At 43.7% G+C, this 24,400-nt stretch overlaps 2 protein-coding genes across 7 annotated transcripts in view; both read right to left on the reverse strand.

Annotated features, from left to right (window-relative positions):
* Positions 1 to 335: 335 nt before the first annotated feature.
* epx (eosinophil peroxidase) lies at positions 336 to 16,526 on the reverse strand. 2 transcript variants are annotated; one of them, XM_047819442.1, is made up of 19 exons: positions 16,115 to 16,490; positions 15,499 to 15,708; positions 15,315 to 15,384; positions 15,022 to 15,066; positions 14,355 to 14,439; positions 13,462 to 13,637; positions 13,121 to 13,253; positions 12,577 to 12,706; positions 11,980 to 12,186; positions 4,394 to 4,754; positions 4,074 to 4,234; positions 3,721 to 3,979; positions 2,722 to 2,892; positions 2,377 to 2,614; positions 2,051 to 2,262; positions 1,024 to 1,188; positions 822 to 902; positions 633 to 729; positions 336 to 525 (listed from the first exon to the last, which is right to left on the reverse strand). In XM_047819442.1, exons 2-19 carry the CDS (start codon positions 15,514 to 15,516, stop codon positions 471 to 473), a joined length of 2,664 nt encoding a protein of 887 aa, XP_047675398.1. In that variant the 5' UTR covers positions 15,517 to 15,708; positions 16,115 to 16,490; the 3' UTR covers positions 336 to 470. The 2 variants fall into 2 exon arrangements, with proteins under 2 accessions (XP_047675398.1, XP_047675399.1); XM_047819443.1 differs by lacking the exons at positions 15,022 to 15,066; positions 15,315 to 15,384; positions 15,499 to 15,708 and having other exon boundaries at positions 16,115 to 16,526.
* A 109-nt stretch (positions 16,527 to 16,635) lies between these two features.
* hps5 (HPS5 biogenesis of lysosomal organelles complex 2 subunit 2) overlaps positions 16,636 to 24,400 on the reverse strand; it is a 20,116-nt gene continuing 12,351 nt past the window's right edge. For all 5 annotated transcript variants that reach the window (XM_047819438.1, XM_047819441.1, XM_047819437.1 and 2 more), the window contains 11 exons: positions 23,965 to 24,082; positions 23,175 to 23,321; positions 22,998 to 23,060; positions 22,277 to 22,845; positions 21,074 to 21,194; positions 20,774 to 20,923; positions 20,017 to 20,136; positions 19,674 to 19,787; positions 19,225 to 19,331; positions 18,176 to 18,554; positions 16,636 to 17,473 (listed from right to left, as the gene is read on the reverse strand). In XM_047819438.1, coding sequence (XP_047675394.1) covers positions 17,413 to 17,473; positions 18,176 to 18,554; positions 19,225 to 19,331; positions 19,674 to 19,787; positions 20,017 to 20,136; positions 20,774 to 20,923; positions 21,074 to 21,194; positions 22,277 to 22,845; positions 22,998 to 23,060; positions 23,175 to 23,321; positions 23,965 to 24,082 — 1,949 coding nt within the window. In that variant the 3' untranslated portion in view covers positions 16,636 to 17,412. The remainder of the gene's footprint in view (positions 17,474 to 18,175; positions 18,555 to 19,224; positions 19,332 to 19,673; positions 19,788 to 20,016; positions 20,137 to 20,773; positions 20,924 to 21,073; positions 21,195 to 22,276; positions 22,846 to 22,997; positions 23,061 to 23,174; positions 23,322 to 23,964; positions 24,083 to 24,400) is intronic.

The raw sequence follows: 24,400 nt of genomic DNA on the forward strand, positions 1-24,400 counted from the left end.
ACATGCACAAGGTGGCATCCAGATGATTCACATCACCTCTAGTGGTTAGGAAGGGTGAACTTGAGCACTTTCACTTTCAGAACTTTTCAGAACGGTTCATTCATTCATTCATTTTCTACCGCTTATCTGAAACTTCTCGGGTCACGGGGAGCCTGTGCCTATCTCAGGCGTCATCAGGCAGGATACACCCTGGACGGAGTGCCAACCCATCACAGGGCACACACACACTCTCATTCACTCACACACACACACACACACAGGACAATTTTCCAGAGATGCCAATCAACCTACCATGCATGTCTTTGGACCGGGGGAGGAAACCGGAGTACCCGGAGGAAACCCCCGAGGCACGAGGAGAACATGCAAACTCCACACACACAAGGCGGAGGTGGGAATCGAACCCCCCAACCCTGGAGGTGTGAGGCGAACGTGCTAACCACTAAGCCACCGTGCCCCCTCTTAACTTCGGTTCAGTTTTTCTTATTACAGCATATTCTGCTGACTCTTCCTTTTTTAATGAAAAACCTACAGAGAAAAAAGCAACATCAAAAAATTAGACATTTAATTCCACGGCTTGATATAATATAGAAGTTAAAGCTTAAACCAAAGCTAAAGTGCAACCAAAAGCCCACCTTTTATAGCAACTCACTATTAGAGCCATCAGAGCAACGCCTCCCATCACTGTCACCACTGCGGCAGCGACGGAGGTTGCAGAAAATGTCGTGGACTCTGGAAAAAGATGCAAACTTCCTAAATTACTAAAAGCACATTAATTCCACGTCATTGTTTTTTTTTCTTGTTTTCTTTCATACAGTTCAAACCTGTGCAAATGAAGGAACCTGGGCTGTTGTGGCACAGCAGATTTGGTGGACAGACAGACCCACTGAGGCACTCGTCTATATCTGAGAGAGAACCGAGAGGTAATTTCTTTTGTTGTACTTTTTATGTTTCAGCTACGTAAATGTCAGCTGAAGGAACTGAAAGCATCGATATAAAGTAACGTCCTAACATGCAGAAACAAACCTTGACAAGTTGGTAGGTTTGGAGTCCAGAGTCGTGTGTTTGGGTCACAGGTGACGTGGGTGGCCCCGTGAAGCAGATAGCCAGAAGGACACTGGTACAGCACTGCTGAACCACACAGCACAGAGAAACCCAGTTTCAGTCGAGGAATGGAGCCACACACTGGATCTGAAGTAACAAAAGAACACACACACACACACACACACACACATACACACACAGACAGAGAGCACATTATTAGGGACATTATACTGTACCAATACTGGGAATGGCCTCCTTTTGCTCACATCTTTGTGGCTTCTGGATTCCCCAAGATGTTGAGGATCTCCTGTCATTCCTACATTCCAAAATGTTCTATTGGATTCAGGTCTGATGTCATGTCTTGAAACCAGTTTGAGATACTATGTGACATGGTGCGCTATCATACTAGAAGCAGGCATTAGAAGATGCTAAAAATTGTGGCCATGAAGAGATGCACACGGTTAGCAACAATACTCACTACTTTAGAGACTCACTCACTCACTTATTCATTTCCTACCGCTTATCCGAACTTCTCGGGTCACGTGGAGCCTGTGCCTATCTAAGGTGTCATCGGGCATCAAGGCAGGATACACCCTGGACGGAGTGCCAACCCATCACAGGGCACACACACACTCTCATTCACTCACACACTCACACACTATGGACAATTTATCCAGAGATGCCAATCAACCTACCATGCATGTCTTTGAACCGGGGGAGGAAACCTGAGTACCCGGAGGAAACCCCCAAGGCACAGGGAGAACATGCAAACTACACACACAAGGCGGAGGTGGGAATCGAACCCTGGAGGTGTGAGGCAAACGTGCTAACCTCTAAGCCACCGTGCGCCCACTTTAGAGAGTGTTGTGTGTGAAATTCTAAGGAGATCAGCAGTTTCGGAAATGCCCAAAGCAACCCTTCTGGTACCAACCATCATCCCACTTTCCCTTCTTTCTGATTTTTGACTGCTTGACCTGGCTGATTAGGTGATTACAGGTGTTTTTCCTACCAGTGTCTGGCTCCTTCCATGCAGAAAGATTAAGGTGTGTGATGTTTGGGTGCGTGCACGGTAGCAGCTCGTCAGGGTGGAGCGTCCATACAAATGGGTCTGAGGGCACCAGGCAGATGTGTGTGTTGTCACATATGATTCGAGAGAGAGACACCGTACGCAGTGCACGTCTCTGAGCAGAGCTGAACACACCCTCTCTCTCCCACCAGAACCTTAGAGTCAGACAGACATCATCATTTCATTTGTTTATTAGTTTTGTCATGCGATATATTTATTATTTTATCATTTTTACTTAAAACCAAAAATTAGAAATGATCAAAGCTCACCTGTCTCCATCTCTGAGTGCACGAAACTGTTTGGCTATCAGGCAGGATAGCAGAGCCCCAACTCTCCCACCAGACACAGGGGGCTCTGAGATACCACCCACCCACACATCAATATTCCAGGCTGTACCATACAGAGCAAGCAGCTTACGCACCAAACCTACGTTCTGCAGAATTTCTATTAAATCGGATTCATTCGCAGGGACAGAAAGGCCACAAAACTCTCGCCATGCACCGTAACCTTCATACAGAGACAGACGGAAGAAGGAGTGAGAGAAAAACACCTCATACTCACTATTTTACTGAAAATAATCAAATGTCGATAAAGAATGACGGTAAAGATTGTACCAGGAAGGCCGTGATCACGGCCCCTCTGCAGGTTTAGAGCCCCAAGGTCCAGCGGCAGCCCACCATGAGCCTGGAACAGTCTCTCAGTCAACTCCTCCACCATCATCTGCTCAGGAGCCTGGAGTTTAGCTGGGGACAACAACAAACCCCGCAGCACTGGATCTATACCACCTACAGAAACGGGGAGCATTCAATATATCACAACACAAATACAGTTTGCATTTTAGCTTTATTTCGGTAAATCAATTAACGTTGTCCTGTGTTTCAAGAATTCAGCTACACACAGAATTCTATCAATATCTGCAATACAAATATACGAAATAAAGTTTATGGACGCCTGACCATCACCTCATATGTAAATCGTCAACATCCCAGGCCTAGTCTAGATCCATCTCTGCTGTTACAATAAGCTCTACTCATCTGTGAAGGCTTTCCACTAGATGTTGGAGCACGAGGAGAACATCAGTGAGATCAGACACTGATGTTGTAAGCGTGAGGAGGTTCTGGGGTTCAGTCGGTGTTCCAGTTCATCCCAATGGTTGAATGGCTCTATGCAGGACACTCGAGTTCCCAGTTCCATAACAACCTTGGTATCGGTTGGCAAACATGTCTGCATGGATCTTACTTTGTGCACAGGAGCTTTGTCATGCTGGAACATGTTTGGGCTTCTTGATTCCAGCAAAAGGAAGTGATAATATCACATCATATCACATCACATAAATGCAGAGAAGGAATGTTTGGAGAAGGAGCACTTATGTGCGTGATGGTCAGGTGTCCACAAATGTTTGGCCATATAGTGTATGTTCTCCAGTAGTACAATTTTTACAAATTTTTCATCTAACCCCCATATGTTGAGAACAGTTATTGTCTATTGATCTGTGACAACTAGAAAGACAACATGTGTGTGTGTGTGTGTGTGTGTGTGTGTGTGTGTGTGTGTGTGTGTGTGTGTGTTTGTGAGTATTAGAAATCAGTGTTGTTGTTTTTTTTATCATGTACCTTCTTCTACCACCCTCCAAGAGGCAAACAGTGAGTGGTGTAAAGGCAATGGTGGATGTTTAGGGTCAAGCTGATATGCGGGTCCTAGTCGGTTCACTATGGGCTGTACGGTCACATGGGCAAAGCGGAAGGCAGCAGTGGAGAAACCGTTGGTAATGCTGGGGTCAGTTTCAGGGTCATAACCCTGATAGGGGGGCATGAGTTCGGAAAATGCACCGTGCCCCAGAATATGTTGCAAATAGCGATCCCATGTCAGGACCTGATATGGCAGTGAATAGAAATTCCCAGTTTTTAGTCATATTGCACTCATATTGAACACAAATTTTGTGTAATTACAAATATTTTTCTTGAACCTGATGGACAGCTCCAAGAATTTTCCTGGCCTCTTGATACTGTGTATCAGGGCTCCAGTAGGGGTTGAGCTTATGGAGCTCCATGGCTAATCGATTATGCTCTCTCAGAAACAGTGTGTGGAGAGCAATCATCCCCAAGTGCTCATTAGCCCGAGAATCACCTGAAAGACCCAAACCAGAGATGGTCATGGGATAATATTCATGAGCTCATACAAAGTGATTTTTTTATTTTTTAATTATTTCTGATTAATGACAACAGTACATCCATGCTTAATACCACACTACAGAATAAATACAAATCCCTGTCTACAAGGACATACCTGCCAGGTAGCAGAAGGTCAAGTTACCCATAGACGTTGTGTTCTTCCCTGTGTTGGAACCTTCTCGTGGTGCACATGGGTCTAGTTGGGTGTGTGTTCGAGGCAGGTAGGGCAGGTAGGCAAGTCCTCGGTCTGCATGCAGCTGGTTGTGTTTGAGTAGGCCTAGAGGAGAGGACAGATTACGCAGAGAGCGAGCGAGATCGTCTGAACTGCCGTACACCATACTGGCATCTACGAAGGCTGTGATGGCGTTCAGCTGCTCTCGATGACGACACACGACCGAGGCATCTATACAACTGGGAGCTGAGCGGAAAAACGGCATGCAGCTCTGAACACTGCGACGAGGGTCTGTCAGAGGGATCTGAGAGAGATAAGTGTAATGATAAAGAACAAGCTGGTGGTTTAAAGAGTCAGTCTGCTTAAATGGTGCCTATTGTTATCAGGCTTTGATTAAGTTCTTGCATTGCACCTTGCTGTAAGCAAACAAACATCTGTGATCAGATATCAGCTATCAAATAATCCCATCCTCTTGTGTGTGAGTGTGAGTGTGTGTGTGTGTGTGTGTGTGTGTGTGTGTGTAGGTCTGTATGAGTGTCTTTGTGAATGTCTGTGTGAGTGTATGTGTGTGTGTGTGTGTGTGTGTTTGAGTGCGTGTGTGTGTGTGCGTAGGTCTGTATGAGTGTCTTTGTGTATGTTTGTGTGAGTGTGTGTGTGTGTGTGTGTGTTTGAGAGAGTGAGTGTGTGTGTGTGTGTGTGTGTGTGTGTGTGTGTGTGTGTGTGTGTGTGTGTGTGTGTGTAGGTCTGTATGAGTGTCTTTGTGAATGTCTGTGTGTGTGTTTGAGAGAGTGAGTGAGTGAGTGTGTGTGTGTGTGTGTGTAGGTCTGTATGAGTGTCTTTGTGTATGTCTGTGTGAGTGTATGTGTGTGTGTGTGTTTGAGAGAGTGAGTGTGTGAGTGTATATGTGAGTGTATGTGTGTGTGTTTGAGAGTGTGTGTGTGTGTGTGTGTGTGTGTGTGTGTGTGTGTGTGTGTGTTTGAGAGAGTGAGTGTGTGTGTGTGTGTGTGTGTAGGTCTGTATGAGTGTCTTTGTGAATGTCTGTGTGAGTGTATGTGTGTGTTTGAGAGAGTGAGTGTGTGTGTGTGTGTGTGTGTGTGTGTGTGTGTGTGTGTGTGTGTGTGTGTGCGCGTAGGTCTGTATGAGTGTCTTTGTGTATGTCTGTGTGAGTGTATGCGTGTGTGTGTGTGTTTGAGAGAGTGAGTGTGTGAGTGTATGTGTGTGTTTGAGAGTGTGTGTGTGTGTGTGTGTGTGTGTGTGTGTGTGTGTGTGTTTGAGAGAGTGAGTGTGTGTATGTATGTGTGTGTGTTTGAGAGAGTGAGTGTGTGTATGTGTGTGTGTTTGAGAGAGTGAGTGTGTGTATGTGTGTGTGTTTGAGAGAGTGAGTGTGTGTATGTGTGTGTGTGTGTGTGTGTGTGTGTGTGTGTGTGTGTGTGTGTGTGTGTGTGTGTGTTTGAGAGAGTGAGTGTGCGTATGTGTGTGTGTTTGAGAGAGTGAGTGTGTGAGTGTATGTGTGTGTTTGAGAGAGTGAGTGTGTGAGTGTATGTGTGTGTTTGAGAGTGTGTGTGTGTGTGTGTGTGTGTGTGTGTGTGTGTGTGTGTGTGTGTGTGTGTGTGTGTGTGTGTTTGAGAGAGTGAGTGTGCGTATGTGTGTGTGTTTGAGAGAGTGAGTGTGTGTATGTGTGTGTGTTTGAGAGAGTGAGTGTGTGTATGTGTATGTGTGTGTGATTGAGAGAGTGAGTGTGTGTTATCAGGCTTTGATTAAGTTCTTGCATTGCACCTTGCTGTAAGCAAACAAACATTTGTGATCAGATATCAGCTATCAAATAATCCCATCCTCTTGTGTGTGAGTGTGAGTGTGTGTGTGTGTGTGTGTGTGTGTGTGTGTGTAGGTCTGTATGAGTGTCTTTGTGAATGTCTGTGTGAGTGTATGTGTGTGTGTTTGAGAGAGTGAGTGAGTGAGTGAGTGAGTGTGTATGTATGTGTGTGTGTGTGTGTGTGTGTGTGTGTGTGTGTGTGTGTGTGTGTGTGTGTGTGTGTGTGTGTGTGTGCGCGTAGGTCTGTATGAGTGTCTTTGTGTATGTCTGTGTGAGTGTATGCGTGTGTGTGTGTGTTTGAGAGAGTGAGTGTGTGTGTGTGTGTGTGTGTGTGTGTGTGTGTGTGTGTGTGTGTGTGTGTGTGTGTGTGTGTGTGTAGGTCTGTATGAGTGTCTTTGTGAATGTCTGTGTGAGTGTATGTGTGTGTGTGTTTGAGAGAGTGCGTGTGTGTGTGTGTGCGTAGGTCTGTATGAGTGTCTTTGTGTATGTTTGTGTGAGTGTATGTGTGTGTGTGTGTGTTTGAGAGAGTGAGTGTGTGTGTGTGTGTGTGTAGGTCTGTATGAGTGTCTTTGTGTATGTCTGTGTGAGTGTATGTGTGTGTGTTTGAGAGAGTGAATGAGTGAGTGTGTGTGTGTATGTGTGTGTGTGTGTGTGTGTGTGTAGGTCTGTATGAGTGTCTTTGTGTATGTCTGTGTGAGTGTATGTGTGTGTGTGTGTTTGAGAGAGTGAGTGTGTGAGTGTATATGTGAGTGTATGTGTGTGTGTTTGAGAGTGTGTGTGTGTGTGTGTGTGTGTGTGTGTGTGTGTGTGTGTGTGTGTGTGTGTGTGTGTGTGTGTTTGAGAGAGTGAGTGTGTGTATGTGTGTGTGTGTGTGTAGGTCTGTATGAGTGTCTTTGTGAATGTCTGTGTGAGTGTATGTGTGTGTGTTTGAGAGAGTGAGTGTGTGTGTGTGTAGGTCTGTATGAGTGTCTTTGTGTATGTCTGTGTGAGTGTATGTGTGTGTGTGTGTGTGTTTGAGAGAGTGAGTGTGTGAGTGTATGTGTGTGTTTGAGTGTGTGTGTGTGTGTGTGTGTGTGTGTGTGTGTGTGTGTTTGAGAGAGTGAGTGTGTGTATGTGTGTGTGATTGAGAGAGTGAGTGTGTGTATGTATGTGTGTGTGTTTGAGAGAGTGAGTGTGTGTATGTGTGTGTTTGAGAGAGTGAGTGTGTGTATGTGTGTGTTTGAGAGAGTGAGTGTGTGTATGTGTGTGTGTGTGTGTGTGTGTGTGTGTGTGTTTGAGAGAGTGAGTGTGTGTATGTGTGTGTGATTGAGAGAGTGAGTGTGTGTATGTATGTGTGTGTGTTTGAGAGAGTGAGTGTGTGTATGTGTGTGTTTGAGAGAGTGAGTGTGTGTATGTGTGTGTGTTTGAGAGAGTGAGTGTGTGTATGTGTGTGTGTTTGAGAGAGTGAGTGTGTGTGTGTGTGTGTGTTTGAGAGAGTGAGTGTGTGTATGTGTGTGATTGAGAGAGTGAGTGTGTGTATGTATGTGTGTGTGTTTGCGTATGTGTGTGTGTTTGAGAGAGTGAGTGTGTGTATGTGTGTGTGTTTGAGAGAGTGAGTGTGTGTATGTGTGTGTGTTTGAGAGAGTGAGTGTGTGTATGTGTGTGTGTTTGAGAGAGTGAGTGTGTGTATGTGTGTGTTTGAGAGAGTGAGTGTGTGTATGTGTGTGTGTTTGAGAGAGTGAGTGTGTGTATGTGTGTGTGTTTGAGAGAGTGAGTGTGTGTATGTGTGTGTGTGTGTTTGAGAGAGTGAGTGTGTGTATGTGTGTGTGTTTGCGCGCGTGCGTGTGTGTCGGTGTGTGGGTTTCGCGAGCGTGCGTGTGTGTCTGTGTGTGTGTGGTGTGTTTGCGCGAGTTGCGTGTGTGTCTGTGTGTGTTTGCGCGCGTGAGTGTGTTCTGTGTGTGTGTTTGCGCCGCGTGAGTGTGTGTCTGTGTGTGTGTTTGCGCGCGTGCGTGTGTGTGTGTGTGTGTGTTTGCGCGAGTGACGTGTGGTGTCTGTGTGTGTGTGGGTGTTTTGCGCGCGTGCGTGTGTGGTCTGTGTGTGTGTGTGTGTGTGTTTTGAGCGAGTGAGTGTTTTGTATGTGTGTGTGTTTGCGCGCGTGCGTGTGTGTATGTGTGTGTGTTTGAGCGCGTGAGTGTGTGTATGTGTGTGTGGTTGAGAGAGTGAGTGTGTCTGTGTGTGGTTTGAGAGAGTGAGTGTGTGTATGTGTGTGTTTGCGAGAGTGAGGTGTGTGGTCTGTGTGTGTGTTTTGCAGCGCGTGTGTGTGTGTGTGTTTGAGAGAGTGAGTGTGTGTATGTGTGTGTGTGTGTGTTTGAGAGAGTGAGTGTGTGTATGTGTGTGTGTTTGAGAGAGTGAGTGTGTGTATGTGTGTGTGTTTGAGAGAGTGAGTGTGTGTATGTGTGTGTTTGAGAGAGTGAGTGTGTGTATGTGTGTGTGTGTGTGTGTGGGTGTGGGTGTGTGTGTGTGTTTGAGAGAGTGCGTGTGTGTGTGTGTGTGTGTGTGAGAGTGAGTGTTCGTGTGTGTGTGTGTGTGTGTGTGTGTGTGTGTGTGTGTGTGTGTGTGTGTGTGTGTGTGTGTGTTTGAGAGAGTGAGTGTGTGTATGTGTGTGTTTGAGAGAGTGAGTGTGTGTATGTGTGTGTTTGAGAGAGTGAGTGTGTGTATGTGTGTGTGTTTGAGAGAGTGAGTGTGTGTATGTGTGTGTGTTTGAGAGAGTGAGTGTGTGTATGTGTGTGTGTGTGTTTGAGAGAGTGAGTGTGTGTATGTGTGTGTGTTTGAGAGAGTGAGTGTGTGTATGTGTGTGTGTTTGAGAGAGTGAGTGTGTGAGTGTATGTGTGTGTTTGAGAGAGTGAGTGTGTGAGTGTATGTGTGTGTTTGAGAGTGTGTGTGTGTGTGTGTGTGTGTGTGTGTGTGTGTGTGTGTGTGTGTGTTTGAGAGAGTGAGTGTTTGTATGTGTGTGTGTTTGAGAGAGTGAGTGTGTGTCTGTGTGTGTGTTTGAGAGAGTGAGTGTGTGTATGTGTATGTGTGTGTGATTGAGAGAGTGAGTGTGTGTTATCAGGCTTTGATTAAGTTCTTGCATTGCACCTTGCTGTAAGCAAACAAACATTTGTGATCAGATATCAGCTATCAAATAATCCCATCCTCTTGTGTGTGAGTGTGAGTGTGTGTGTGTGTGTGTGTGTAGGTCTGTATGAGTGTCTTTGTGAATGTCTGTGTGAGTGTATGTGTCTGTGTGTTTGAGAGAGTGAGTGAGTGAGTGAGTGTGTATGTATGTGTGTGTGTGTGTGTGTGTGTGTGTGTGTGTGTGTGTGTGTGTGTGTGTGTGTGTGTGTGCGCGCGTAGGTCTGTATGAGTGTCTTTGTGTATGTCTGTGTGAGTGTGTGTGTGTGTGTGTTTGAGAGAGTGAGTGTGTGTGTGTGTGTGTGTGTGTGTGTGTGTGTGTGTGTGTGTGTATGTCTGTATGAGTGTCTTTGTGAATGTCTGTGTGAGTGTATGTGTGTGTGTGTTTGAGAGAGTGAGTGTGTGTGTGTGTGCGTAGGTCTGTATGAGTGTCTTTGTGTATGTTTGTGTGAGTGTATGTGTGTGTGTGTGTGTTTGAGAGAGTGAGTGTGTGTGTGTGTGTAGGTCTGTATGAGTGTCTTTGTGTATGTCTGTGTGAGTGTATGTGTGTGTGTTTGAGAGAGTGAATGAGTGAGTGTGTGTGTGTATGTGTGTGTGTGTGTGTGTGTGTGTAGGTCTGTATGAGTGTCTTTGTGTATGTCTGTGTGAGTGTATGTGTGTGTGTGTGTGTTTGAGAGAGTGAGTGTGTGAGTGTATATGTGAGTGTATGTGTGTGTGTTTGAGAGTGTGTGTGTGTGTGTGTGTGTGTGTGTGTGTGTGTGTGTGTGTGTGTGTGTGTGTGTGTGTGTGTTTGAGAGAGTGAGTGTGTGTATGTGTGTGTGTGTGTGTAGGTCTGTATGAGTGTCTTTGTGAATGTCTGTGTGAGTGTATGTGTGTGTGTTTGAGAGAGTGAGTGTGTGTGTGTGTAGGTCTGTATGAGTGTCTTTGTGTATGTCTGTGTGAGTGTATGTGTGTGTGTGTGTGTGTTTGAGAGAGTGAGTGTGTGAGTGTATGTGTGTGTTTGAGTGTGTGTGTGTGTGTGTGTGTGTGTGTGTGTGTGTGTTTGAGAGCGTGCAGTGTGTGTCTGTGTGTGTGCTTGCGAGCAGTGCAGTGTGTGTCTGTCTGTGTGTGTGTTGCGCGCGTGCGTGTGTGTATGTGTGTGTTTGCGCGCGTGCGTGTGTTGTCTGTGTGTGTTTGCGCGCGTTCGTGTGTGTTCTTGTGGTGTGGTGTGTGTGTTGTGTGTGTGTGTGTTTGCGCCAGCGTGCGTGTGTGTCTTTGTGTGTGCTTTGCGCGCGTGCGTGTGTGTCTGTCTGTGTGTGTGTTTGACGCGCGTGCGTGTGTGCTGTGTGTGTTTGCGCGCGTGCGTGTGTGTCTGTGTGTGTGTTTGCGCGCGTGAGTGTGTGTGTGTGTTTGTGTTTGCGCGCGTGCGTTGTGTGTCTGTGTGTGTTTGCGACGCGTGCGTGTGTGTCTGTGTGTGCTTGCGCGACGTGCGTGTGTGTCTGTCTGTTGTGTGTGTTTGCGTCTTTGTGTGTGTTTTGAGAGAGTGCGTGTTGTGTCTGTGTGTGTGTTTGCGCGCGTGCGTGTGTGTCTGTGTGGTTGTTTGCGCGCGTGCGTGTGGTGTCTGTGTGTTTTTGCGCGCGTGCGTGTGTGTCTGTGTGTGTTTGCGCGCGTGAGTGTGTGTATGTGTGTGTGTTTGCGAGAGTGCGTGTGTGTATGTGTGTGTGTGCGCGCGCGGGTGTGTATGTGTGTGTGTGTGTGTTTGCGCGCGTGCGTGTGTGTCTGTGTGTGTGTGTTTGCGAGCGTGCGTGTGTGTCTGTGTGTGTGTTTGCGCGCGTGCGTGTGTGTCTGTGTGTGTGTGTGTGTTTGCGAGCGTGCGTGTGTGTCTGTGTGTGTTTGCGCGCGTGAGTGTGTGTCTGTGTGTGTGGGCGCGCGTGCGTGTGTGTCTGTTTGTGTGTGTGTGCGCGCGCGTGTGTGTATGTGTGTGTGTTTGCAGCGAGTGCGTGTGTGTCTGTGTGTATGTGTGTGTTTGCGCGCGTGCGTGTGTGTATGTGTGTGTGGTGTGTGTGTGTTTGCGCGCGTGCGTGTTTGTCTGTGTGTGTGTTTGCGCGAGTGCGTGTGTGTATGTGTGTGTGTTTGCGCGCGTGCGTGTTGTGTCTGTGTGTGTGTTTTGCGCGCGTGCCTGTGTGTATGTGTGTGTTTGCGCGCGTGCGTGTGTGTCTGTGTGTGTTTGCAGCGCGTGCGGGTGTGTCTGTGTGTGTGTTTTGCGCGCGTGCGTGTGTGTGTGTTTGCGCGAGTGCGTGTGGTGTTCTGTGTGTCTTTGTGTGTGTTTGCGCCCGCGTGCGGTGTGTGTCTGTGTGTGTGCTTGCGCGCGTGAGTGTGTGTATGTGTGTGTTTGAGAGAGTGAGTGTGTGTATGTGTGTGTGTTTGAAAGAGTGAGTGTGTATATGTGTGTGTGTTTGAGAGAGTGAGTGTGTATATGTGTGTGTGTTTGAGAGAGTGAGTGTTCGTGTGTGTGTGTGTGTGTGTGTGTGTGTGTGTGTGTGTGTGTGTGTGTGTGTGTGTGTGTGTGTGTGTGTGTGTGTACCTGTATGGGGAAACATGGCGTGTCTCTGCTGCAGGTGCGAGTGCAGTCTGCTCCGGTCCTGAACGAAGCCGTACTGGGGCTCTGAGGGGTCAGTGACAGATCATGGTCAATCCACTGCCCCCACTCCACCAGCAGGTGTGACAGAGACAAATCCAAAGAGATCTTCTCGTTCTGGGTGTACAACACCTCCTGTGACACAACTCGAACCTACACAAAAACACCACACAACCAAAATATTCAACAGTAGATTATTAATATGTAATACAGTTTAAATCATTTCTATAAATCTATTATAATTCAAGATTGTATCGCTATATAGAATATAGATTTATAATTCTATATATAAATATAGAACAAATTGTGAAATGTTTGTAGAATTTTGTACCCTACTCTGTGTGTGTGTGTGTGTGTGTGTGTGTGTGTGTAAGATTTAAAAAAACATAAAAAATTTCCCACTCAATTTGCCACACTCAATTTCTCAATATAAATATTTATCGTCGTCATCATCATCATCATCATCATCATCATCAAAAAAAAAGAATTACTTTCTATATGTTTCATACACGTGCAGTTTTAGATTAATAATACAAGTCTCACTGGAGGCAAGGTAAAGTTACGGTAGGTATGTTGGGGGTTCCATCCTCTGGGTGTACCATGAAAATCTTCATACGCTGGTGGAAGCCACCGAGCATACGGAGTATTAGCAGCTCCAAGCAGTGGATTCTGCCTGCGGAAAATCCAAATGATGTATTTTAACATGTAGTAAAAATACAGCTCATGCTTTTTTTGTAGTCTTTAAACTGCCCAATATTACTGAGTCAGTGCCCACTGGAACCTGAACCGGTCCTGTGCTGTCGGACTGTATCGCATCCACCTCAAGGTTTTGAGACACTTTTCTGCTCATGACAGATGTAAAGAGGTTATTTGAGCCTTCCTGTCAACTTGATCCGATCTGACCTCGACATCTCTGTACTGTATCTGTACATCTGTATCCATTTCAGTGCTGTGACATAACTGCTTGATTAGATAACTGAATGGCTAAACAAGTGTACAGGTGTTCCTAATAACGTGAATGAGATGTGAGGTGAGTGTGTCGCCGATATTGCTGTCTGTATTTAGTGCTGCAAATTTCAGTTAGTACCTATTGTTGCAGTGGCCAGTGATGGTGCGGTAGCGCTCTGAAAGGCAGTCGCCTTTGCACGCAGGTCTCTTGATCTCTGCTGAACAACCTGTAGCCTCCAACAAAATCTCCACGTCATCCTGGCTCAACAGCTCTAAGACACACACACACACACACACACACACAGACACACACACACACACACAGACACACACACACACACACACACACACACACACACACACACACACACACCAGAAGCCATGATGGAGTCTCACTTATTACAAAAAATAAAAATAAAAGATTTGAGACTGGTCTAAGACGACGAGGTAGAACAGGTGTGTTTGGTTTAACATCTATACCAGTGTGTTTAGGCTGAGCCATAGTGTGTGTGTACACCATCTCTCTGATGAGTTCCACTGTGTTATCCAGCAGCTCAGCAGCTCTGATGTGCGCCCTCGTACCGGTGCCGATCTGTTTAAACTGAGCCAGCAGGTCAGTGGGACGAAAAGAACCTTCTTTTACAGACATCTTGACTCTGAGAGACAGAGGGAGTAAATCCGCACAGCGACGTTATAATCTGTTCATAATTACATCACCTCCTGAACGTTAAAGTAAAACAAGCGTGACGTGACGTACGGCTAAGTACGGTGACCCATACTCAGAATTTGTTCTCAAATGTGACGTGACGTGACGTACGGCTAAGTACGGTGACCCATACTCAGAATTTGTTCTCTGCATTTAACCCATCCAAAGTGCACACACACAGCAGTGAACACACACACACCGTGAACACACAGGAGCAGTGGGCAGCCATTTATGCTGCGGTGCCCGGGGAGCAGTTGGGGGGTTCAGTGCCTTGCTCAAGGGCACCTCGGTCGTGGCCGGCCCGAGACTCGCACCCACAACCTTCGGGTTACAAGTCAGACTCTCTATCCATTAGCCCATGACTTCCCCACAGTTGTGGCCTAATGGTTAGAGAGTTTGACTCCTAACCCTAAGGTTGTGTGTTCGAGCCACGACTGAGGTGCCCAAGGCACCGAACCCCCCCAACTGCTCCCCGGGCACCTGCAGCATAAATGGCTGCCCACTGCTCCGGGTGTGTGTTCACGGTGTGTGTGTGTTCACTGCTGTGTGTGTGCACTTTGGATGGGTTAAATGCAGAGAATAAATTCTGAGTATGGGTCAGTGTACTCAGCCGTATGTCACGTCACTTTAATTTTTACCACAACGTCGCTTCTCTTCTCGTACTGACCTCTCATTAGTCCGTGCATAAGCAGCATCCGTTAGCTCTCTGGCTCTCCTCAAAGCCTCCTGGATGAAGGTGGATCCCACATACTCTGCACACATATATGCTGTTTACTTACTCCTTCGAACCCTCTAACAATAAATGTTTTACCTAATTCAGTGTTTTAAAATGCAGAAATAAGTATTGAATTAATAGATTTGCCTTAACAGTTTTCTTGTGACCAATGTCCTTGTGACCAAAAGTAAAGAAAGCCATTCTGAGACCAAGTGCAAACATTTAAAATACCGAATATCGAATTTATCTGGTATTTATTTTGTCATTACCAAAAAAAAAAAAAAAAAAGACTATTACTAATTACAAGGTTTAAACATTCTTATTCTATGAGTAGGTCATTTTGCTTCTTTCAAGAAAAAGACACAAATTATTTGCCAGTAGCCAAATTATCTGCCAATAAAAAAAAGATGAGTTCAAGCTTAAAAAAAATTAACATGTAAAAATTAACAATTACAATGTACCGTAATCTCATATTAGGAAATTCTACATAAATCTGACTCTGTTCAAGACCGTATTCAATTTGCATCGAGTCTAATTAAGAGCTGGATTAAGTTCATTAAATTGTATTGCTATTCTATCATTATGAAGCGCACTCGTACTTTATTTGCACTTTAGTTACCTTCAGTAGAATTGCTCTCCAGCACTGACTGAATTGACCTCACTCCTGAATCACAACAACGTACATTTGTTAAGCTTTTAGAATGAATTAATAAAAAAGTGATTTCAGCAAAATATATATATATATGTATACATATATATATATAAACAATACCGGCAATACACACACACACAGTGCAAACGATGCCAGAAATCAAATACAAATGTCCATCAATTAATAAAAAAGTGATTTCAGCAAAATATATATATATATATATATATATATATATATATATATATATATATATATACCACCTGAAAACTGTGACGCAAACAGGAGCAGCAAAGACGTCGTGAGCGTCAGAGTCGTGGAACAGGACGTCGTCTAAAAATTCACAAAATTCACGTCCGAGTATTAACAGCTTTAAACGAGAACGATATTTCCATTGTAAAATAACCTCCATCGCAAAGACGAAGTATGCGCGTAATGAACACTTACCATATGAACAGACTCCATTTTTAGTGCTGATCAGTGGACGCTATAACGCTTCAGATCGATGCGGTGTGTGTGTTTACAGTGTATTAGCGTGCACGACTCAACCAAACATCCCATATGTGAATGAGCAATTCTCTAATAATTGGTCATCGCCAAGGTTGTGACTTTTATACTCTGACCCGAGCCGATCCGGTATGTGCAGAATTCTCTTATCTGTGCACATGGTGACAACGATCCCACATCAAACAATACCGGCAATACACACACACACACACACACACACACACACACACACACACACACACACACACACACACACACACACACACACAGTGCAAACGATGCCAGAAATCAAATACAAATGTCCATCAAATCAAATATATATATATCTTTTTTAATTGTTAGCTTATACATCCGTTCTTTTATGCGTTTTAGCATGAATACAGGTGGATTAACGTAAACCCGTAATAGGGTAACATCAGCTTTCAGACAGACTGACTTCCTTATACAGTAGGTTCTGCGTGTCCTCCTCTCACTGACTCACACACAGTTAGAATAACAGAAACCTTAACACAAAGCGAACTGGAATTCTCTCCCTGACGTCATTCGCAGTCCTCACCTTCCAATTTGAAGCCCTTTTTCTTATCAGTAGCGCAGAAGGTTGTCTGTTTTCTCTCATCCAGTTCTCTCACCGTCAGTATTCTCTTCTCCAGGTGTGTGTGAACTCAATCTGACTGAAGCCGTGCCAGGAAGAATAGTCATCAAGACGAGGAGATGTTTGTGAGGAAAGACAATTCAGGGAAGGTGACATTTTGTCGAGCGTTATTAAAGATTTGAACTAATTATTAGTGAATGATCAGAATTCAACAAGGCCGTTTTGTACCAGAGGTGTGCGTTAATACGCGTGTTTATTTTCTAACTCCTTTTCTTTTGTCTCCTAGATATTGTTTTCTCTCTCAGTGACAGCTCAAGACTCCTGATTGGAAAAAAAAATGCAGACATTGTTCATTAAAATATATTAGGAGGTTATATTAACATTTAATGATTATATTTAAAAAAAAACATTACTATTAACTACTTTCATTGTTAATGCGAAAGATAAAATTTTTAATAAAAAAATTTATTACAGAAACAAATGAATTCATTATCCATATATTTATTAGTGGATGTTTATACATTTGAGCCCACGGTCTAAAACATTGCCGACGCAAACGGATAAAGAATTTCACCATCTTACGTTAGACATACAGATGTTTATTATCACTACAGGTGCCATAGCTGCAAGTCAAAGTTTATACAATACAATTATTTTATTCTGTAATCTTCAGATACTGTATAAAAATGTTCACATCTATTTTTAAAGAAAGTTCAATTAAATAGATAAATAACTCTAAGTAGGTCATGTTTTAGAAGTGTTAATACTGTCGAGCCAAAAACATAACTGAAATGTCAGCAGCTGCTACAAAGGAGGACAAGAAGACAAACTTTACACAGATTTTGCATGTTTACGTAACAGTAAACAGAGGGAGTTACGGTAGGGTTAGAAGTTCTGTGAAATAATACTTAATACAATGGGTTTAGTGCGTGGTGTACAAGTACAACTTATAGAAAATAAACCTACTCGACACGTCGGTCTGGATTTTATCACTCGCAGCTTCGTATTTGCATAATTAAGGAGCGAGTAAGACTCGATTTTAAAAGAGCACCAAGAGCAGAACGTGATGTTAAAATTGCTCAAAACAATCAAAGACAATGTGTTAAACTACACACAGTACGAACTGTTCGACAAACCGAATCAGCTGGTGAAAAGAAAAACTGGGTCCGGACTAGCAGACTGTAGTGTAGAAGCTAGAAGACTGCAGGCAGATTGTCGTGGTGCAGTAAGAACGTGAGCAGATTAGGGAGAAGGATTGTTCATTAGGCTTGCTGGGACCAAAGGAACCGATCACAGCGCTCCAGCATGGTCTGGATCAGAGCTCTGTGAAGAGGACAAAATGTTCAAAACTAGGGCACGAAATAAGAACAATGTCAATGTCAAACAACTTCAACTTCAAGTTATAGTGCACCGTTTAAACCTCCAAGTAAACTAAAGAATGCCTTTTTTAAATATTCTTATATACTGATAATTGACACTTCCGTGTCCTCATTTATGGGACTTTATAGGGGACTCTTTCTTCCTAGTGGTTTCATTTATCGTTCGAACAGAATAGTTATTCCTCAGATATTAGCCTAGTTGTTTGAGACACATTTTAGTAACTTCTAGAGAGTTAAATCTTGATAAGAAAATTTCTTTTGGAAATGTAATACAGCAGGCAAAAAAAAAGACAAGTGTTTCTCTTTCCAAATACAAGACAAATAGATAACGATGTTAGAAAATCATGCACTGACCATGTCCATCATTTTAAAAAAAAAAATTTTAATAGTAGATTGATTCATGTTAAAAAGGCAACAATCTCTTGTTCTGCATGTAGATATGTCTGATGATGACAGCGCGGTACAATGAATGCATGTGATCCTGATTTAGTGCATCCAGTACCGGGTGATCTCAATGTTACTCAATCTGACAGAGGACGGAATTTGGTATAAAGAATTTCTCAAGCATCTTTTTCTGTAACACTACAGACTATATTGAATATTACTATCATAATGATGAGGTTAAATGACAGCATTGCCTCTTTACCTCTGCCTCTTCTCTGCCACTCTCAGCAGCTCACACACCAATGTAGAGTGAGTGTTCAACTCCAAGTGCAGCCCATGCTCCTGCAGAGCGACCAGGGCCTGGTCAGGCCCCACAATCCGTGCCAGACACAGTACCAACTTCTCCACAGTGATCCGACTGCTCCAATCCGCCGAACCGCCGATCGGGTCAACAGGCCCGGTATCACCGTCCTTATTATTAGTGTTATCCACATCACTATCAGCACCGGTGCCGTTAACTGTACTGGGCATGGAAGGACAGGTGGTAGTGTCAGTAGAGAGAAGTGACGGGCTTGTGGAGTTTCTCTGTTGACAAAGCTGAATCAGGAACATCCACTCTTCCATTGTCTCTGGAACGATACCTACGGAGAAGTAAACACAATCGACATTTTAATAAGCACAACATTTGTGTCCTTTCTTTAAAACCCTCCCCGACACACATCTTGCCAAGATCAGTACAGCTACACTACAACACCACCACATGCAGCCCAGTTCCTAATTGGGAACAGATGATGTTTTGGTTCACTGTTTAACAAAATGCACTTTATACCATTAGACAAGGAATATTTATTCTGTTGCCCCTAAAGGTAGATTACATCCTTGCAAAAAGAAAAGTACACCCTTCACCTTCACTGGTTTTATTTCTCATGGCCATAATAAGTATTATGTTGCCCTCGGTGACGTCTATAAACAAACAAATAAACATGAACCTAATTTAAAACGATCACGTTATGTCTAGACAGACGTGTTGGCAGAGAACTTATAAATGTATCTCGTGTTCATTTCTACTGATAAAAAAAAAGGAGCTAAAATAAATTTAAAAAAATCTGCCAAAAACAATAGAACAAGACAATTTCAAATTTGGTAAAGGTGTCTAGAAACACGCTTAGCGGTCTTATACGTGTTATAATAAGAATCTTTGCTAAGCGTGGTCAGTGGGACATTCTTGCCTGTTTATTTCAGATGTATCTGTGCTACAGAACTAGCCCTGGATCACTAGTGCCATTGTTCAGAAGTGTTGTAGACATTTACCATTTGGCTCCTCCAGCAGACTCATATCATCCAATACGCAGATGGCAGAGAAAGCTTCAGCGCGCCGTCGCAGCTCTTTGCAGAGGTAGAGATAACCTGTCCAGTACCTAAGAGAAGACATGCTCTTCTTTAAACAAAACCATTTCAGCTCCTGCATCATTAACACTTACATTTATAGCATTTTTATCTTTTTTTTATAAATACAATTGAGAAATTGAGGGTCTTGCTCAGGGGCCCAGCAGTGGCAGCTGGGATCTGAACTTACGACCTTCTGATTGTTAGTCCAACACCTTAACCACTAGGCTACCACATCCCCAACAATTACACCTACTTAAATCCCCAACACACCTCACAGAAATAGCATTTTATTGCCACCATTTGCTGTAAATACTAAACCTTTCCATAAATACAGGGTTTTGGAAGTAACTACATTCGAACTTAACACTGACCCATGAAGTCTGCATGATTCCATCATCTTCTGTTTGGAGTCTAAGTCAGCAGGCAGGGAAATCAGCAAAGACAGCAGGCGTCCGTAGCCCCAGCAGAAGTAGTGAGAGTGCCACCTTAGACAACAGGACAGTCTGTTACACTGCGCTCGATCATAGAGGTTGCTTAGATACAGTATATGTGTATCGCTGTGTACGGTATATGTGTATCGCTGTGTATGCTCCGTTTGTCTCACACTTAGATTTCGATAAGAAAACTGAAAATGACTCGCAACAAATGCTTAAAAACTTAAAGTCTGGTCTTGTTCAGAAAAAAAAAACAAAAAACCACAAAGAATATTTATACTTTGGGTTTCCTTCAGCTGTCAGCGTGTCGTCTTTCTGTGGTGCATCATGGCTAAGGGCTAGAGCCAACCAAACGTGTCGTAGCGTCTCAGGCTGAAGGAGTGAGCCTAAGAAAGAGAGTCTAAAAAGATGGACAGATAGAGACAGAGAGAGAGAGTGACAGAGAGAGAGAGAGAGAGAGAGAGAGAGAGACAGTAAGAAAACAACATAGAGAAACAGAGAAAGAGAGACATAGAGACAGAGAGAGAGAGAGAGAGAGAGAGGCAGAGAGAGAGAGAGAGAGAGAGAGAGAGAGAGAGAGAGAAAGAAAACAACATAGAGAAACAGAGAAAGAGAGACAGAGAGAAAGAGAGAGAGAGAGAGAGAGAGAGAGAGAGAGAGAGAGAAAGAGAGACAGAGACAGAGAGGCAGAGAGAGAAAGAGAGAGAGAAGAGAGAGAGAGAGAGAACATTACACTTTAGAAGACAATGGTATTGAATAACTATGTTCTAGCCTTAGAACTGTTTCAGATACATTAATAATTTGCCTATAGAGTTCTAATCTGAAATTATTTGGATCAGACAGCATGTGTGTTTTTTTTTATCCATACCCCATGACTAAAATATTCAGGTCTGCAAAATAGGAAGCTCTGTAAATTTCTAGCTACAACTGAAATAATGAAAAATAGTACATATTTGTATATTGATATAACACATTATGTATTATTATTGCACACTATTATAAACCCTTAAATATAGATAGTAATCCCTTAAGAATACCTTTGTTCTTCAGCTTGGGACTGAACCAGGTTGTCTAAATAAGGCAGAAAGTGACTGGGTTGGACCATAGCTATGATGTCAGAGGGGAGGATTGTAGGGTAGAACTGGGGGTAGGCTCGAACGGCCATCTCCCCATGCTTCTCATACAGTCTACAACACAGGAGAAGAAAGTCAGCATCAACACGACCAGCTAATTAACATCTATACCTTGCTGCTTAGAAAAAACCCCCAGAGATTTACAAAATTGAGCAACATCCTGTGGAGATATAGAGATTGTTACACAAGGTGAATAAAGCTTACCGGTAAAGGTGAGTAAGGAGCACTGGAGCGTTCCAGGGCTGCAGCTCTCTCAGACTGCGCAGCGACTTCAGTAAATCTCCTTTCTGAATGATTTCCACCACCTTACTGGCCTGGGTAAACTCTGCAAACACACCAGGACGACGTACAGGCCGTAAAGTTATTGTCAAAAGCTAGTTTTGTTCTCTAATACTGTTACTGATCAAACCAGTTTATTTGACTTCAAATGTTTCTAAAACTTACGATAAAAAAACCCCACAGTATTTCTGAGTCTTCAGTTAACGCTGGGATTGGGTTGAAGAAGAGTTCACGATCAAAGCACAAATATTTGGTTAACCGCAGTGAGACCAGTAGAAAAAGACTATTTAAATATGGACTATTTGTATGTATGTCTTTACAATTTTCCTTCACCGGAGCTACGGAGCCAAAATCGGTTCCAGCATGACGATGCTCGTGTGAACAAAGTCAAGTCTATGAAGACTGGGTCTGGAAAACTGGAGTGGAAGAACTCTAGTGTCCTGCACTGACCTCTGAGCTCTGAACACCCTGAACACTGAGGCCAAGTCTACACTAAATCCGGATATATTTGAAAACGGAATTTACGTCTGAAAACGTTCCGCGTCCACGTTATCATTTTCAAACGCTTTCCAAAAGTTGCTCATCCACACTGAAATGTATGAAAATGCTTACATCTCCCTACTGCGCGCGAGTAAAGCTTCCACCTGCGTCATTTCCGCTAGGCGTTTATTTACTTTCGACTGCATCACACGACTAAAAATGCATCATAGTATTCATAAGCCTCAAATTTTCTAATTTATCCGCTTTGGAGAGCGTCTTCCAACAGCTACGTTTTCGTTGACTTAAAACGCTGTCTCGGTGTGGACGAAGGGCCAAAATGGAGAGAAAAATATACGTTTTCAAACGAAAACGTATTAGTGTGGACATGGCCTGAATGCACCCCCAGACCTCCCACCCAACATCTGTGTCTGATCTCATTTATGCTCAAAATTCTCAATATCTACTGAAGATCCTTCCTGGAATAGTGGAGGTTAGTATAGATGGAATGAGATGTTCAATAAGCACACATTATAAGTTTAATGGGTGTCTGGTCCGCGTCCACAAACTTTACATAACTCTTTACATGGCGCTCTTCATCAACATATGGCTAGATTTGACCTAAAGTGCTGCTGGAGAGAAAATACTCACCTAGCATGCAAGCAATGTAGGTATTTAGGATGTCTGGCTGCTCCCTGTACCTCAAAGTGCACATCTTCCTCACTTTCTCCTTATCCAGCAGGAAAAAGTATCTCCTCAGAAACACACAAACTCTTTCCAACCCTCCATCACCTGCTCCACTTGGGCAGCCCAAGTCTAAGTAGAGGCACGCGAGGTGAGACAAGTCATCCTGGAGGTCTGACGGAAGGGTGAACTCAACCGGAGCTACAAGAGCGACTGAAGACGCTGCAGCCAAAGCAGTGGAGCTGAGGGTACTCTCTGTAAGGCTTTCATCCTCTACATGGTTCGAGTCGTCCTCGAATTCCGACTGGCATTCTACCCCACTGTCATCACGAGGGACAGCACAAGAAGGCTGGCTGTCTGAGTCCTTGTCTTCCACTTCTAAACTCTTCTTCTCCTCCTTTATCTCCCCGTTCTGCTTCTCACTGCTTGAGGGCTTCTCTTGTCCTAAGACCCTTTCCAGAATAGGGACCCACTCTAGGAGCACCTCTGTCAAGCTCCTGAGATCCAAAAGGACGAGAGGGTCCTGGATCTGCAAGCTACGAGGAGAAACAAAACACAGAAATATCTAATTGCACTTATTTTAGCACAAATTACACCTTTATTAATGACATCATTGGAAATTGTTCACATAACGTAGCACAGTGATTAGGTTTGCTAACAATTTGCACACTATCCGACCGTTACTCACATGGCTTTCTCCGTTGCCGCCCTTAGCTCGTGCAACTCGTTCTCTGCTTGCTCAACAGTCTCCCTGAGATATGAGCAAAGCAGAGAGAGTAACGTCAACTAGAAAACTCAATATAAAATTCTCGAGTGATAAATACATACGTTTTAAAAAAAACAAAACAAAAGAAAAAAAACATACTCATTGTCTACTTCGTTTATACAAGAAGTCACAGAAGGTGCGATCTCTTCCTGTCCACCATCCCTATGGTCGGGTCGGGTCCAGAGGTCAGAGTTCATCTGCAGATTGTTGATTTTTTCTGTAGTCTTTTTCATAAAGCTTGAAACACTGAGAACAGCCACAATAGCACACAGACACAGAAATGCATATTTAACACAAAGAAGTCACAGAAATAAACTCCATAAACCCTGCAGACACGTACTGTGCAGAATAAGAGATTTTTACAGTTGATTGATACGTCTGAAGTCTGAAAATATAACAGCGTATGGTTTAAAAAGACATACCGTCCGCAGCAGATGTGAAGTGAAATGAAAGAACGACACTACAGTACAGGGAAGGCGATTTTTTATTTTTTTTACAGGCTAAAACTAGCAGCTTTATAAAAAAGAGGAAGCTCGAATCGGAAAGACCTGGTGCAGGCAAGTGGACATGAATCAGTGAGTTTTATTTTCCTTGGTTAGTTTTACTTCCCCTTTAGCTGTGCAACGAAAGCTGAACTTGACCTTATGCAAATGGATCGTTTTTCCTTTTTAATTCAGTGTGTAACTATACAGTAGGTCGCTATTCAAGTGCCCCAAGTTTCCACCTTTACCGCTGTATAAAATGAGGTTGTGTTTATGTGTACACAGACTTTATTCTGTACAGCACCATCACATCAGTTTCAATGTTTATCAAAGTAGTGGAGTAATATGGCATTCTAGTGTAAATAAATAAATAAATAATCATTTTTGTATTGACTCAGAGAAGATACCTGTCTTTAACCGCCTGCAGTGCGATGAGTGGAGGTTTTGGACGGAATGAGAGTGGGAGGTGGAACTGCAGGCCGAGATCTGACTTGTCCCCCTCTACACGTGCACATGACTGGGGGTCTGACGACCAGGATGGTGAGATGAAGAAAAAAAAAAGGTGAAGAGAAACAAAACAAAAAAAAATAATAATGTAGGAAAAAAGGAGAGTATATGGAAGGAGAGGTAGGCAGAATAGGAGAAGTAGGTGGATGAAGCAGGTGAGAAATTGATGGAGAAAAAAGGGAGGGAACGAATGAACGTATAGAGAGACAAAAAAAAAACCATGAAGCAAATTAGAAATGAAGAAAACGTACGACACGCTGACGTGTACTTAATGATATGTACTTACTGATACTGACATGTTTTACAGGTGAAATCTTTACATGGACAACGTATATA

Source organism: Tachysurus fulvidraco, chromosome 10 (genome assembly GCF_022655615.1).
Source record: "Tachysurus fulvidraco isolate hzauxx_2018 chromosome 10, HZAU_PFXX_2.0, whole genome shotgun sequence".
In the NCBI taxonomy this organism is placed as follows: Eukaryota; Metazoa; Chordata; class Actinopteri; order Siluriformes; family Bagridae; genus Tachysurus; species Tachysurus fulvidraco.